General features: G+C 34.5%; 1 protein-coding gene across 1 annotated transcript; it reads right to left on the bottom strand.

The window, feature by feature from the left end:
• Window positions 1-8,879: 8,879 nt before the first annotated feature.
• LOC108913656 (vicilin-like seed storage protein At2g18540) lies at window positions 8,880-9,914 on the bottom strand. Its single transcript, XM_018719241.1, has one exon. It carries the CDS (start codon window positions 9,912-9,914, stop codon window positions 8,880-8,882), a length of 1,035 nt encoding a protein of 344 aa, XP_018574757.1.
• Window positions 9,915-12,938: the final 3,024 nt, after the last annotated feature.

Below are 12,938 nucleotides of genomic sequence, written 5' to 3'. Positions count from 1 at the left end.
AAGAACTTTTGACCGGTTTTTAGGGCGCCATCTGTTATTTTTATAACAGAAAAATTAAGTAAGTTATGCTTCGAGTGTGTTTGGTCAACATTAACTATGCAACAGAATTTGTAAGACAGTTATGATTCCTTATTTCGTTTCGCGGTTAATTTAGGATTGCGCCGGCTAAGACTCTCATCCCTTTTTTCCCCTTCTTGAATTTATAAAAGATACAAAGTGTATGAAATCTAATAGTAAAATTTTTTAGTAACGCATGTATTCAAGTAAACGAACTGGCGAATAGAAACTGGCATGCACATACGCTTAGGGTGTATGATAGGTTTGTATTTGAAAGGTGGACGAAAAAATTAATTTCAATGACTAATCAAAATTTAATAACAAAAAAAAAACTGTGAATGGACTATAGGCAATATTTGACTAACTGTAAATTGACTAATACTGACAAAAGACTATGTTTGACATGTTTGACTAAAATTTAGTGAATTGAGTATATATGAGCTGTATGAATTATTAAAAATTAGATTCTACGCTGAGATTGTTGACGTTGTCATGCTTTATGGGTTTCGAACAAAAATCACAGACAAAGAAACAGATAGTCACTTACCTTGGGGAGTCTCTGGGTGGCACCTGACTTCCTTGCTGGCCTGAAGATGGTGAGGTTAATCCTTTGGGATCGATGATGCACATACAACACGGGGAATGTTAGGTAGGGTTTTAAAAGGATAAGACAAATGTTTGTTTAAAACACGTTAAGCCCAGTGATGGCTGTTACAAAAGGACAAAAAGGAATTTTCTGCTCGAGAGCGTGAAAGATTTATGGCTAGTCTTGGAGGATTCTCACAGTATATTATCCCTTTATCGTTTATGGTAAATACACTTAGTTTTTAAGTTCGTAGAATGTAGCACTAACACTCACTATTTGTTAATAAGGTTTGAAATTGGTACAAATGTTTATAGTTTATGATACGACTAGACGGTGACGATTTACTATACACTACTGGTAGTTTGTTTACTCGACTTGTAGTTGTTTGCACGATAGGTGCTTGGTTTCACTTACGATCGTATGATTGTAGCGTGTTAATAGCTAAAACGTGTATGAATGGTAGGGTTTTGTTTGTAATAAGTTACTAGAGAGTTGTTGTAACGTGAAACGTACTTCGATCGCACGCGGTGGCAGGATAAGAACTAAGAACTGACTAACTGACGCGCCAATATCCTTGGCAGGAAAAATGACCTCGGATGGAGTGGGGTCGTGCGGGATTATCGCTCTTTACCCACTTCATCGCTGTAGGCCCGGACGCCTCATAGAGGTAGGCATTTTCTCCGTCATTCCGGGCCGCCAACACGGCCGGATTCGATCGGTTCATGGGGCCTCCTCCCGTCCTAGCTGGGCCCCGCCGGCTAGGGCCCTATCTTCTGGCGCTCTTCTTTCTTCGCCGGCTCGTCTGTGTATACCCCCGGGGGTGTCGTGTATCGCAAACCACGACAGTCGTTTGTGACCGGGGTCTGACTAATTGATTTCGGCGAGGCGGCTTTTATGAATATCGGCGAGGTAAACGTAGGCTCCGCCTACTGCACATTTTGCTTCCTAGCGTTTCCATTGGTCGAAGCTCCACATATACTCTCGCGTCGTGTTAATATTTGGGGTTTTGTTTGCCTCGGCTAGCTTGAAACTCTATCGAAATTTATCTCAAATAAAGAGAAAATTACTAAATAAGTATATTCTAGCTATTCTTTGTCAAAAACGTAGATTTAAGTTGAAAAAATGCAAGTTAACGTTAAAGTTAGGTGAAATTCAAAATATTAATGTAAAATGTAAAAAAGGTTAATAAAACTTGTTATAAATGTAATAATTAGAATGTTTATGAATATTTGTGAATGTTTATGAATGTTAGGGAATGTTTATAAATGCCAGGGCGCCATGATATCTTGGATATCAAAATAATGTGTGCTTAGAACGAAAGTAGAGATTTGTAGGACACAAAATATGAAAATACGGTAAAGTTATAAAAAAATTGACAAGAAAAACTGACAAGTAAAGCCACTTACCTTGTGTCACCTTATCTTGTAGACTGGTCTCTGATCTCTGGTTGAATCTGGTTGAATCTGGTAGCTTGTAGTACAGTAACGTTTCGTGTAATCCAAGTTTTTTGCACTTCACTTCACTTATGAAAGGACAACAAGGATTGTAGGAATGAAACACTGTATTTGTGGCTTTAACACACTGATTCTCAAATTTCGGAGACAGAAGAAGGACGCTATTTACATGAGAGCGTGACGTAGCACTTTCGTAGAATGGTCGTATGTTGTACGTTGTAATGTCGTGAATGAATTTAACGAAGATTATTTGATTTGTAGGTTTGTAAAGATGCTGGATATCGTAGTTGATGTACAGAATGTATCTGTTTGTTGAAATATACGTAGAATGTTGATTAAAGTTCACTTTTAACTGTTCGTTGAGTACGAGAATGATTTAAAGAATTAATTAGTTGAACGAGTTACTATTTCATTAACTAGAAGCAAATAAAAAAGACAAAAAGTTCGTAGGTAGAAATAAACTGTAACGTATTCGGTTCGTTCACGCACTGGTGAATAAAGTTGCACTAATATTCGTAGGTTTGTCGTAGATTTAAATATTGAATGTAATTGAGGTTTTAGGTTTAAGTTTATGTTGCAAATGGTTAATGATTTAAAGAACTAACTAGTTGAACGAGTCGCTACTTCGTCAACTAGAAGCAAATAAAAAAGACAAAAAGGTTGAATGCGAAACTAAACAATAAAAATAAATGACTTCGAGTCCACTCAACTGACTGACTCAACTCCGCCAATATCCTTGGCAGGAAAAATGACCTCGGATGGAGCGGGGTCGAGCGGGATTATCGCTCTTTACCCACTTCATCGCTGTAGACCCGGACACCTCGTAGAGGTAGGCCCTTTCCCCGTCATTCCGGGCCGCCAACGCGGCTGGATTCGATCGGTTCATGGGACCTCCTCCTGTCCTGGCTGGGCCCCGCCGGCTAGGGCCCTTTCTTCTGGCGCTCTTCTTTCTTCGCCGGCTCGTCTGTGTAAACCCCCGAAGGTGTCGTGTGGTGGTTTTGGGTGAGATCGTGCAGCTATGCAGCTTAGGAAGCGCTTTGCTAAGGTGGCCCTTAGCCTAGCGCGGAAGGGGAGTGTGGGATAAGGAAGGTGGGGGGGAATGTGTCTTTTCGTCTCTTGATCCTGGCGGTACTGAAACAGACAGAAAAATTTCGACTCACCCTGCGTCTAGGAGTTGAAGTCTAGGCCGCCTGCGTCTGCTGGCAGCCTTTTCGGGTCAGTAGTCCACCGCGTTCCAGATCAGCGGGTTGCTGTGGATCTCGGCGCGTTCGAAAAGCTTTCTCGCGCGCTCTCTGATCACTTCCTGGGCTAAGGTGAATCTCAGATCCCGGCGAATGTCGCTGTTGCAGACGAACCAAGGGGCCCCCGTCGAGCAACGGAGGTCGATATTCTCGACGGCTTGCACCCGGGCTAGGTGCGTCTTCGCTGCGTGTAGACGTAGGCTCCGCCTCTCGCTTCTTTCTGAACTCTCGTCTCCTATTGGTTCACTTGCGCATTTATAACCGCAGGACGGGATTTCCAACAATTATTTTATTTCAGGCACGCTCGAGTGTTTATCTGTTAACAGTCGCGATTTTATTGTCGTTTATTTTACTAGGACCACGCTCGAGAGCATTTCTCATAACACGGCGTTAGTCAGTGGCTTAATTTGACTTCAGGCACGCTCGACGCAACATCGGGTAACACGGTTGCGTTGACTGAGGATCAAACCTCGACACGAGTCAGTCCGCACTAGTTCGAGTTCCGCATTATCTTCAACATCGCTGACGCTCTCAGCACTCATAAGAAAGAATTCGTAGTCTCGCAACGCTTTTGGTTTTTTACATAAATAAATCTTTAATTTCAAACCTACCATTCCGCTTCCCGATTCCTACATGAAAAAAAATAAACAAATATAAAAAAGCCAAAAATATATTAGAACAAAAAAAAAAGGAAAAGGCTAAACAAATAAAAATCAAAAGAGAGAACAAAAATAAATCAATAAAAAAACACAAACAAAACAAAAACAAAATAACAAATGAATTAAAAATAAAACAAAATAAATAAACAGAGAACCTCCAAACCAATATTAGAGAAGAGTTATACTGACAACCCAAATATAATAGAAAAAAAATAATATATAAAATAACATTCTTCAAGACGACCTATGGAGAACCAGCCGAGAATGTCAACAAGACTCGTTTGGATTTCCCGAAGGCCTTAGAAGAAGACATTACTTGGGCAACAGCTTCAATTATCCTGTTTTTCAAGAAATCAACATTGTGTTGCACTGGTTCTCTGTACACTCTTTCTTTCAAGAAGCCCCAAAGGAAATAATCAAGCGACGACAAGTTAGGGGACCTTGCTGGCCAACAAATAGGACCATATCTTCCTATCCACTTCTCTCGAAATTTGTTGTTGCTGTTAAGCCAATTGCGGACTAGAATTGTTGAGTGAGCGGGACATCCGTCTTGTTGGAAATACGCTTTTTGTCTATATTTCAAACGTTCCTCTTCTAATTCTGGTCAGAAAAACGTGTCTAGCATCTCCAGAGATATTGATTTAAATTTGCTTCAAAAAAGTATGGCCCAATTATTCGGTTGAAAGTAATCGCGCACCAAACATTTACTTTTTGAACCTTTGACTTCTTGAAGTAACTGTAAAGGAAGGATTTTCTTGAGACCAAAAACGACAATTTTGCGACGATACCACTCCGTTGGTAGAAAAAGTGAAAAAATTATATTTTTGTGAAAAAGTCTATCTACCACAATCCTTTCTCCTATTTCTAAACAGAACTCCAAACGATGCGCATCATCACCAACTTCTAGAGTGTGAATTACTTTTGGTTTGAAAGCCTTACTTATTTTCTAACAAAATCTTCTGAATATGTGCCTTGCTAACATCGATTTGTTTAGATATCTTCCTTAATGGTAGTCTCGGGTTTTCTTCTACCGAATTCAAAACTAGTATTGTGACTGCATCATCGTCATCGTGTCTCTTTTTTGACCTTTTTACGTTTTTTACATCACCAGTTAAATCAAATTTTCGAATTAATTTTCTCCGGTTTTGGCGTGTAACTTTAACATCTGGATATTTTTCATGAAACAATTCATTTGCTTGGCTATAAGAAATGTTACCCATACCGTAACATTTAACAAGGTAAATGCGATGCTGTGAAGTAATCATTATTTGAATAAAATTAAATATCAACACCTAATGTCACAACTAATGTCAAACAATTATTGATAACAATTTCTTTCTACAAATTATTGGTATTTTAATTATTTCCTTTGGGGGCTCCTTAAAAGAAAGAGTGTTAGTCCAGTTGGTAGAGGTTCGACCTGTGTCAAACCTTGATAACCCGGAAATAACTACACAGGCCTACTTTAAATGATGAGTACAATAACAGGCTAATTTGCTGACAAAGTATTTTATCAGGAAAATTGTAAATTTCGTAATCGGACCACCGCCATTTTGTAGCTATTTTTATTACGAACAAAATCATGTCGTGTTATTTAAAGAAAACTACTAAAAAAAATTTTCACGATTAAATTGTGAATAACTTTTTTCCTTTGTCAGCAAATTAGCCTGTTATTGTACTCATCATTTAAAGTATTCCTGTGTAGTTATTTCCGAGTTATCAAGAAAATGTCACTAACAGTAACTTTTCGGCCTCTGTCGACTGGACTATGTACAGAAAACCAGTGCAACACAATGTTCATTTCTTGAAAAGCTATTGCCCAAGTAAATGAAGAAATGATACATTCGACCTATGCTGCATTTAGAAAAAGATTGGAGAGGTGTTTTGAACTTGGCGGACTTCATGTAGAATAGTTTTGTAATGACGCGTACATACTGATTCTGCTGTGTTCTCAAAATAAGTGTTGGATTGTTTTATATATATATATATATATATTGCTATGATTATGAATTCGTGTTTGTGTAAGCGCCAAAATATTTTGATTTTTATAGTGATATGTACTTTGTTTGTATAACTGTTTTGGTGTACTGTTGGTTGTCTAACTTTGCCTTGTCTAGCTCTCGACCCTTCTCAGTAGTAGGTTCAAATGAAGGTATTACTCAGCATGAAACGACACACAACTCACCACACTTTTTTTTACGTCTTCCTGGAACCTGCTGCTGCTATCCCGCTCTTACTGGCTTTCTGGAACCTGCTGCTACTATTTCGCTCTTCCTGGATTTTTCTTGAGTCACTTTTCCAAAACTTTTTACTTTTATATATTTGGTTTCTCCCAATTTGCTTCTTTTATACACTCTCATGATAACTGCTTCTATTTTATCTGGTTTTATCAATTAATTTCGGCAACACCTATCTCTTTGACAATTTTTTTCTGGTAACTAATTAATAATCATTTTCTTTTTTTTTCTTACTCTTGATTTTCTTCATTCTTGTTAGGGCCTTTCCACATATATGCCTTTGCTTTTTAAATGCCGTTTTCCTTTTATACTTCACATCACTTCACTTTATCCTTTACACATTTACAAACCTATTCTAGTTTCTTTACAAAAATTTTAAATTATGTTTCAAAATATTTCTTATTTCTATAATTTTATTTGACTTTTATATGTACTATTTTATGCCTTGTGGGTCCAATTTTAATTTTGACATTTACTTGACATTTTCATCTTATTGATATATAAATTTTACTTTAGACCTTAATATCTTTTACTACTTATTTTTCTAACTCATATTACAACTATTTAATAAAACTATGACATTTGAGCTTTTGTTTGATATAGGTCACTAGCGATTTCTAATTAATTTTAATTATGTTTTTCTAATAACATCTTTGGCATGTACTCTATTTTACCAAAATGATAATAATTTTATACTTGAATTCTTGAAATTTATTCTATTCTAATAAGCCGACTTTCTTCTAATGATTCATAATACTTATTCAATACTAACAAATTTTTTTAATCAAATATTTTTCTTAATTTTATAACAATTATTGCAACCTTTCTCTTTATTGAGTTGTATTTAAATAGAATTTTAATTTAACTTTTAAATTTGCTCTCACTACTATGATTTCATCTCAATTTCCCAAATTTATTTGCAAATTTTTTTGTTATAAGAAAATTTGTCAAATCAATTTCTATTATTTTATCTTTCAATAATTTACCTATTTCTTTTACCTTTTCCTTGTGAATATATGGTATTGACTTCGACTTTGCTTTAAAATTCTTAATATCTCTAACTTCTATTTTATAAACATAACTTTTAAGCAACTCTCACTTCATTTGAAACCACTCCTTCCTACTTCTTTAACAAATCTCTTACCTATTTATCATAATTATCAATAACTTTTATTTTAATATCATTTATATTAAATAATTCTTCATATTCTTCATTATAATAATAATCATTCTCACTACAAAAATTAACTTCTATCATTTCCCTATCTTTTTCCTTTACAATTATTCCTCGTTCACTATCATTCATATTCATAACTTCACTTATTTCTTTGAACTCTACCCATATATCATTTATGCACAAATTTCTATTTTCATAATCTAATTTGGCTTTGTATTTGTTTAAATAATCTGATCCTAAGACAATGTCCATGGTCAGGATGGGTACTATTAAAAGTTGAAATACTATTTTGTGATTATTTAATTCTAAAGTATTATTTAGCAATTTGTTAACATCATACAGTTTTTTGTTATTTGGACCTACTAATGTTAATTTATTTACTTTAATTATGTGTTGATTCAAATTTTGAAATTTTTCTACTATATTTTGACTTATTAATGATGCTTCAGAACCTGTATCAAGTAGTATATTTAAATTGGTATTTTGAAATTTGGAATTTACATAAATTAAATTGTTATTTTGATTTATTATTACGTTTTAATCTAATGTTATAAATTCTCGGGGATGCATATAATTACAATTATATAATTTAATTAATTTGTCTGGCTTGCATTTTACTAAAAATTTGGAGGATCGTTTGTATTTTGTCTTACTGACTCCCTGTCTAAAGATCTGGATCTCTGTGTTTCAAACCTACCATCTTCATTTCTGGGCATTTCAGCTCGTTCTTCTGATCTGCTAGGACTTCGTCGACTCTGAAAATTAACTTGCCTTCGAGGCTGTACAACTTCTTCCCCTCTCGATGATTGATATTGATTGCGCCGTGTATTGTTGTATTCATTTTGTCGAAAACCATGGTTAAAATCATTATTATAATTGTTAAAATTTCTATTATTGTTAGCATGAGCATTTTGAGTACGTTGGTTATTACCAAAATTGTTAGTATTGTTATATCGATTGGTGAAATTATTATTATTCCGAAAATTATTGTTAAAATTGCCATTATTTTGATTGTTATGATTATTTTGCCGAAAATTGTTGTAGTTTCTATTATTATTAAAATTGTTTTGATCTTGTAAAATTTCTAAGACTATTTCCCTGATGGTTACTTGAATTTTGAAAATTCTTACGATTCATGTTACTGGAATTTTGATAATTACTAGGCATATTTCTTTCTACTCTAGTCAAATATGCTCCATTGTTTTATGTCATGCATTGCGATGGTTTCTGCTACCTCTTGTTTGAACTGTCGGGAAATATACAACACTAAATCTTGTTCACTTATTTTTTATGTTAAGTACTGAGCTAGCGAGTATAGTCTAAGTGCATAATTAGTGAGACTGTTGGATATGTGTGGATTAAACTTTCCAAAATATAACTTTCTTTCTCTTACCATTAATTGTGCATTGTCACCCCAAAAATGTTGTAGGAATCGATTTCTTAATTGTTCGTAATCTTGAACATCATTTTATATGCCATTGAACCATATCAGTGCTTCTGCTTCTAAGTTTTCTCTCATAATTTCCTTTATTCTCTCCAGTTTAGTATCTTCATCTAATATTTCTTCTTCTATTTCTTTAATCATCTGGTTAATAGATTTTATAAATACCATTGGGTGTAACTTGTTTATGTACCTTGTAAATTTATGTATTTTTCTGTCTCCTTGACAAATCCATCTTGTAACCATTTCACCTTCTCGTCCTTTCAATTCTCTTATTCTTTCAACTTCTTTCTGGAGTTCTTCTATTCTTTCTTTTGTTCTTCTTTCCAATTCCATCTCGTTTCTAATCCCACTTACTCTATCCTCCACCTGTCGTTTCACCTGTTCAATGTTATGAGTATTATTCGAAACGTTTCTTCCAATAGTTCTCATTTCATCTTCCTGTTTCTTCATTGTTTCTTCTATTTCCATCGTTTTATTCTCTACCATTGCTATCTCCTGCTCTGTCTTTTCAATATCTCTTTTTAAATCTTGTTTCCATGTTTGTGTTTTCCGTCGAATTTCTTCCTTGATGGATTGTACTTTTTGTTCAATTACTTTTACCATTGTTTCCATATCTTCTTTTCTTCCTTGTTCAAATTCTTTTAAATCTTCTTTTCTTCCTTCATCAAATTTTTGTAAATCTTCTTTTCTTCCTTCTTCAAATTTTTGTAAATCTTCTTTTCTTCCTTCTTCTAATTTTTGTAAGTCTTCTTTTAATTTTTGTAAATCTTCTGTTTTTCCTTCTTCTAATTTTTGTAAATCTTCTTTTCTACCTTGTTTTATTGTTTCCTCTAGTCTTCTTCTATCCTCCTCTTGCATTTTTCTATCTTCCTCTTGTCTTTTTCTATCTTCCTCTTGCCTCTTTCTATCTTCTTGTATGGTTTTCATATCTTCTAATATATTCTGTATTGCCGATTTTCTTCCTCTTCCTGTTATTGGTCCTGGTTCCATTGTCGTTTCTTGTTCTGATAGAGACTCACTTGATTCTTCTCCAGTTTGTTTTCCACTTCTAAGATCCATTTCTCTAGTTTTATTCTTGCCTTCACTTTTTCTTCTTGTCCCACGTTGGGCGCCAATATTATTATGATTATGAATTCGTGTTTGTGTAAGCGCCAAAATATTTTGTTTTTTATAGTGATATGTACTTTGTATAGCTGTTTTGGTGTACTGTTGGTTGTCTAACTTTGCCCTGTCTAGCTCTCGACCCTTCTCAGTAGTAAGTTCAAATGAGGGTATTACTCAGCATGAAACCACACAGAACTCACCACACTTTTTTTTACGTCTTATTGCTTGAGCACTTGTCGACTGGCTTCTCGCGTTTACTCTGCTTAAATGTTGTTCTGGAATCCTTGTCTCTCCTCTTTCGCTGGATTTCCGGAACCTGCTTGCTATTTCGCTTTCTATCTGGATTCCTAGAACCTGCTGCTACTATCTCGCTCTTACTGGCTTTCTGGAACCTGCTGCTACTATTCCGCTCTTCCTGGATTTTTCTTGAGTCACTTTTCCAAAACTTTTTACTTTTATATATTTGGTTTCTCCCAATTTGCTTCTTTTATACACTCTCTCACGATAATTGCTTCTATTTTATCTGGTTTTATCAATTAATTTCGGCAACACCTATCTCTTTAACAATTTTTTTCTGGTAACTAATCAATAATCATTATATTTTTTTCTTTCTTACTCTCTTGATTTTCTTCACCCTTGTTAGGGCCTTTCCACATATATGCCTTTGCTTTTTAAATGCCGTTTTCCTTTTACACTTCACATCACTTCACTGTATCCTTTACACATTTACAATCCTATTCTAGTTTCTTTACAAAAATTTTAAATGATGTTTCAAAATATTTCTTATTTCTATAATTTTATTTGACTTTTATATTTACTATTTTATGCCTTGTGGATCCAACTTTAATTTTGACATTTACCTGACATTTTCATCTTATTAATATATAAATTTTACTTTAGACCTTAATATCTTTTACTACTTATTTTTCTAACTCATATTACAACTATTTAATAAAACTATGACATTTGAGCTTTTGTTTGAAATGTCACTTGCGATTTCTAATTAATTTTAATTATGTGTTTCTAATAACATCTTTGGCATGTACTCTATTTGACCAAAATGATAATAATTTTATACTTGAATTCTTGAAATTTATTCTGTTCTAATAATCCGACTTTCTTCTAATGATTCATAATACTTATTCAATAATAACAAATTTTTTTAATCAAATATTTTTCTTAATTTTATAACAATTATTGCAACCTTTCTCTTTACTGTGTTGTATTTAAATATAATTTTAATTTAACTTTTAAATTTGCTCTCACTACTATGATTTCATCTCAATATATATATCGGGCGTTTCACGTCAACGGGCACAGTGGGCTGCCCAGAATAAAAATGCATCAATATTGACGTTCGACGTGTCAAAAGCTTCGTATTTAAAAACTCTATCGAATGCCGTCTGGTGATTTTAAAAAAACATCATGGCGGTTACAATATTGCGTCCACAATCATGGAAAATTCTGTTTAATGAGCAATATTGATAGAAAAGAAACATAAAAATACTGTATTGAAGACTGAATCACCATATCTATACGTTTTTGGGATTGCTGATTTCGAATTCAATATTCATTAAACCCCATCTGGTCACTGTTCGTCCCTAACATTAAAAATACTTCAAATCGTTGAAATAATACGTTTCTATGATGAGTAACACAGTTTAACCACCACAATGTATGTTTTCGGGATCGCTGAAACCAATTCTGATATCAATATAACTTCAACTAGTCAGAGTTCGTGGCTAACCTCAGCGCAACCAAAGTAGCGCAAATTTCTAAGATTACACTTTTATATGTTTAGGAATGAAGTGTAACCAACATATCTTTATATTTTTGGGATCACTGAATCGAATTCCTACATTCGTTTGAACCTAACTAGCCATTAGTCGTACCTAACCTCAAAAGCTATAATAGTTATAAAGCGCGACCACCATATTTTTGTTTTTTTCCAAACGGGAGAGATTGAAATATATCCATGGTTTGCTTGTAGCTCATAGAGAGCGCCACCTGCGCTAGGTCGAATGCGTTGAAACCGACAGAACTTTTTTATCTTTTAAAAATCTAATTCTCAGGTAGCAAATTCTGATTTTACAACTTCTTTTGCACAAAAAAGCTATACTTTTTGATAGTCGCTATCTTGCACCGTTCTCAAGATATTTAGCTTTGGTAATTCGAGTAATCAAAATAAGGTACGAATGTCAAAAAGAACAAGAGTTTATTTCAAATTATAAATTGTGATGAACAATTGAATATCGAATATTACAATAAATGTTCAACATGTCCGCCTCCAACTTCAATACATTTATTAACGCGTTTGTTCAAAGACTGCCGTATTTTAAAATAGAGATTCTTGTTACGAAATGATTCGGCGGCATTTACAATTTTCTGCCATAGCTCTTCGCGGGTGTTTATAGTTTCTCTATAGACAACTGATTTCATGTAGCCCCAGAAACAAAAATCCATAGGATTAAAGTCAGGACTACGAGGAGGCCATAATATTCGACTCCCACGACCGATCCAACGATCCGGAAAAATGTGGTCAAGATAGTTCCGTACTCTGACAGAATAATGAGGGGGAGCTCCATCTTGCATGAAAAATAGATTTTGCCGTGTATTCAGTGGTAAATCGTCGAGGTAGTCAACTAAATGGTGCTGCAGGAAATCTAAATACAAGTCACCATTTAGATTTGGAGGAAGCTCATGTGGACCCAAAAGGTGATTTCCTATGATTCCGCACCAAACATTTATCTTAAATTCATGTTGGAAGTGACGCTCACTGACTACGTGAGGATTTTCATTATCCCATATGTGCTTGTTTCTAAAATTGAAAATTCCTCGACGAGTAAAGGTCGCTTCATCAGTGAATAGTACATTATCCAAAAATTCCTGGTCAAGGTTTTGCTGATTGCGCATAAAATGAGCAAATTGTAATCTAGCTGGTAAGTCTGCTGCTAAAAGATTTTGCACGGGTGTAAAATG

Source organism: Anoplophora glabripennis, unplaced genomic scaffold, assembly GCF_000390285.2.
Source record: "Anoplophora glabripennis isolate ALB-LARVAE unplaced genomic scaffold, Agla_2.0 scaffold1296, whole genome shotgun sequence".
NCBI classification, from domain to species: domain Eukaryota; kingdom Metazoa; phylum Arthropoda; class Insecta; order Coleoptera; family Cerambycidae; genus Anoplophora; species Anoplophora glabripennis.
Note: the sequence above shows the minus strand (reverse complement) of the source record. Positions and strands in the feature narration are given on the sequence as shown.